Source organism: Homarus americanus, unplaced genomic scaffold (genome assembly GCF_018991925.1).
Source record: "Homarus americanus isolate GMGI-L3 unplaced genomic scaffold, GMGI_Hamer_2.0 scaffold34205, whole genome shotgun sequence".
Classification (NCBI taxonomy): Eukaryota; Metazoa; Arthropoda; class Malacostraca; order Decapoda; family Nephropidae; genus Homarus; species Homarus americanus.
Window position 1 is genome coordinate 1 of NW_024730260.1, and position 3,907 is coordinate 3,907.

Sequence of the window (3,907 nt, forward strand, 5' to 3'; positions counted from 1 at the left end):
ATTTTCTCGAACAACTCCAACTACCATCATCACTACCAAAGTGACGTACAGTAATAACACGCCATCGTCAACTAAACTCCGGAGATTAAACAAGTGACGTCACGCTGTGGGAAGAACCAATCGGGGGCGTGGAATCTTCTCCCCTAGTTGAGGGTCGTTTGAAATAGAAAACCGGGTGGAGGTGGAGCCGCCGTCACTCCCCCTCCGGAGTTGTGGCGGCAGAGTGATTTCTCCGAAGGTGTGAGGCGGAATGAGGTGAGGGGTGGAGGGGTAGGGGTGAGGCGGAGAGTGAGGAAAAAGACCTCAAGTTTATCTTACTGGGGATTTTGGCCGCCTTGTGTGTTACAGAGTAGGAGGTGTGTGTGTGTGTGTGTGTGTGTGTGTGTGTGTGTGTGTGTGTGTGTGTGTGTTTAGTGGAAATATTCTGTATTTTAATAGGGTAGAAACTATTATATTTTGGATAGTGAAAATCTATTTTTTATATGGTTAAGTTATATAATTTTTTATATTGATTGTGAAAAGTTATTATGTTTGATATAGTGTAGATCATTGACTTTTTATACAGTGTAAACATTTTAGTTGTGTACACTACGTTACTGTGAGGGGGAGATCAATGTGTATACACTGTAGTTTTTAGGTAACATCCATTTAACAGAGTCCCCACCCAGCCACTCTTAACATCTTAAAAACTAACATTCATCAACAGACGTCAACATCCACTCCAACAGACGTCAACATCACTCAACAGACGTCAACATCCATTCAACAGACGTCAACATCATTCAACAGACGTCAACATCCACCCAAACAGACGTCAACATTCATCCAACAGACGTCAACATCCATTCAACAGACGTCAACATCCTCACAGACGTCAACATCCACTCAACAGACGTCAACATCCATTCAACAGACGTCAACATCCACTCAACAGACGTCAACATCCATTCGCGGTAACATCCACTCAACAGACGTCAACATCCATTCAACAGACGTCAACATCCACCCCAATAGACGTCAACATTCATCAACAGACGTCAACATTCATCCAACAGACGTCAACATCCACCCAACAGACGACATCCACCCCAGCAGACGTCAACATCCATCCAACAGACGTCAACATCCACCAACAGACGTCAACATTCATCAAACAGACGTCAACATCCACACAACAGACGTCAACATCAACCCAACAGAGTCAACATCCCCCCAACAGATGTCAACATCCACCCAGCAGACGTCAACATCCATCAACAGACGTCAACATCACCAACAGACGTCAACATCCATCAACAGACGTCAACATTCACCCCAACAGACGTCAACATCCATTCAACAGACGTCAACATCCACCCCAACAGACGTAAACATCCACCAACAGACGTCAACATCCATTCAACAGACGTGAACATCCAACCCAACAGACGTCAACATCCATCAACAGACGTCAACATCCACCCCAACAGACGTCAACATCCACCCCAACAGACGTCAACATCCACCAGCAGACGTCAACATCCGCCCCAACAGACGTCAACATCACCCCAACAGACGTCAACATCCACCCCAACAGACGTGAACATCCACCCAACAGACGTCAACATCCACCCCAACAGACGTCAACATCCACCCCAACAGACGTCAACATCCACCCCAACAGACGTCAACCTCCACCCAACAGACGTCAACATCACCCAACATGAAAAGTTAGGGGGGGAGGTGGGAGGTGGTAGGGAGGATTAGGTGGAGTAAAGGGAGGTAGGGGAGGCGGGCAGTGGGAACACGCCTTCCCAGACTCTACCGGAACACACTGGTTGTCTACGGTACTCCAAATGTGTCCATCGTCTTTCTTATCCAAAGCTGCCTTGATAAAATCCTTAGAGTGGCGGGAGAAGAGAAGGTGCTTGTCTCCCTCCTCCTCCTTCCCTTCCTCCCCCTCCCTCCTCCTACCACTCCCTTCTGCCTCCATAACCCCCAACACACACTAACAAAGTTTGTTGACTGTGCTCAGACGGACCAACGGGCGACCCAAGATGCTTCTAGCTCAGCTCTGTGTGTGTTGTGTGTGTGTGTGTGTGTGTGTGTGTGTGTGTGTGAGAGAGAGAGAGAGAGAGAGAGAGAGAGAGTTTAATGCATTACTAATCATCACGTGTATAAATACTCTGGCACACACACACACACACACACACACACACACACACACACACACATACTACTATGGCAGTCCATCGAACTCGATGACGACGTTGCTGCAGCTGAGATGATTGATGAGTTATGTTATTCCTCTGATGCCACCGTAGATGACTATGGAGTCCAATCCTGGAGGCGCAGATCTTGTTGCATAGGTGACAGGGATGTTGTTCATTAAGAGGAATTATGCCTTGAGCCTTCTGATGTCGTTGGGCTCGTTTAGTAGTTCTCTTTTGGTTCAGTGAGGTCTCAAGTGTGTCCGCTCGTCTATGGCATGTTGAGCGCCATAAGGAACGGTCTGAGGCTAGTTATTCCAGTGAATTTGGTTGGATATCACAGCACTTGAGTAGAGTTTTAAAGCGGTTTCCATGTGAGAGCTTGCCATATAATATTTGTCTTGGAAGCCGGTGGTCTGGCATCCTGATAACATGTCCAAGCCAGCACAAGTGTCTTTTGGCTAGCATGGTTTCTATGCTGGTCGTGTTTGAGCGACGATATAGTTCTTCACGAGTCATTATATCTTCCCAGGATATTCCAAAGATACGCTTAAGCCATCTAGTGTGGAAGTTTTCCGGCATTTGGATATGGCGTTTGTAGGGCGTCCAGGTTCTGAGGCATATAATAATGTAGATATACAGACCGCTAGATAAACTGCAGTCTTCGTTCCATATTTGAGAAAGACTCTTGTTCTCAAACGTCCAAATGCAGCCGAGGCTAAATTGATTCTGGTTTGAATTTCCATAACCAGTGAACAGGTGGGTGTGAGAGTGCCACCAAGGTACTTAAACTGGTTTACTATTTTGATAGGATCTCCATTAATGTAGAATTGTGGTGCTTCTATTGGTGGAACAATGGACTGGACAAAAATCTCAAGTGTTCTGGGTGTTAATTTGCAAACCAAGCGAACTGTAAAAAACAGAGATCACGTCCAGTGCACGTTGCATAGATTCTCTGTTATGTGTCATTATTGCACAGTCATCTGTATACTGTAGTTCTATGACCTGAGTTGTTAAGGCTTTTGTGGAGGCTTCCAGACGTCTCATATTAAAAAGGCTACCGTCAAGACGGTACCGTATGCCCACACCTGCATCAGGCCCAAGGGCATTGTGTGAGAGTTGTGCTACAGCCAGCAGAAAGATGTTAAACAACACAGGTGCCAGCACACAGCCCTGTTTACGCCCATTTGGACACTGAATGGTTCTGACTGCACACTACCCACAAGTACCCGGGCTTGCATTCCATCATGCATCTGGCGGAGGATGTTTAAAAATCTTGGTGGTAGACCGACCCTCTCCAACAGTCCACAAAAGTTCTCTGTTTACTGTGTCGAAAGCTTTGGAGAGGTTAATGAAGGCGGTAAGGTCCACCTTTTGCTCTCGACTCTGTTCTTGAATTCTCCTAGCTGCTAAGATCATGTCTATTGTACTGCGATCCTTCCTGAATCCACATCACATTATCCTCCCCATCAAAACATATGCAAAAACACCCCGTTATAGAACTCCTAAGTGACCATATATTTTCCTCTACCTCGTTATGATCATCGTTTACACAACCTCGTCAGAAATAAAAGCTAAAAAAATATAATGATACCGGCATATATAAGGGAGGTGGTCTGTAGCACAACAACATCATCTCCTTTCCTCCTCCTCTTCGCTTGATGCTGACTGGCGGCTCAGACGAACACTGCCATAACACGTATTTTCTCTAATTTATT

The 3,907-nt window shown here is 46.0% G+C and overlaps 1 protein-coding gene across 1 annotated transcript; it reads left to right on the forward strand.

The window, feature by feature from the left end:
• Positions 1-655: 655 nt before the first annotated feature.
• On the forward strand, positions 656-1,411 carry LOC121866934 (uncharacterized protein PB18E9.04c-like; the record flags this gene model as incomplete). Its single annotated transcript, XM_042366684.1, has 1 exon — positions 656-1,411. A coding segment is annotated over one exon (756 nt), but the record flags the coding sequence as incomplete, so codon positions are not given.
• Positions 1,412-3,907: the final 2,496 nt, after the last annotated feature.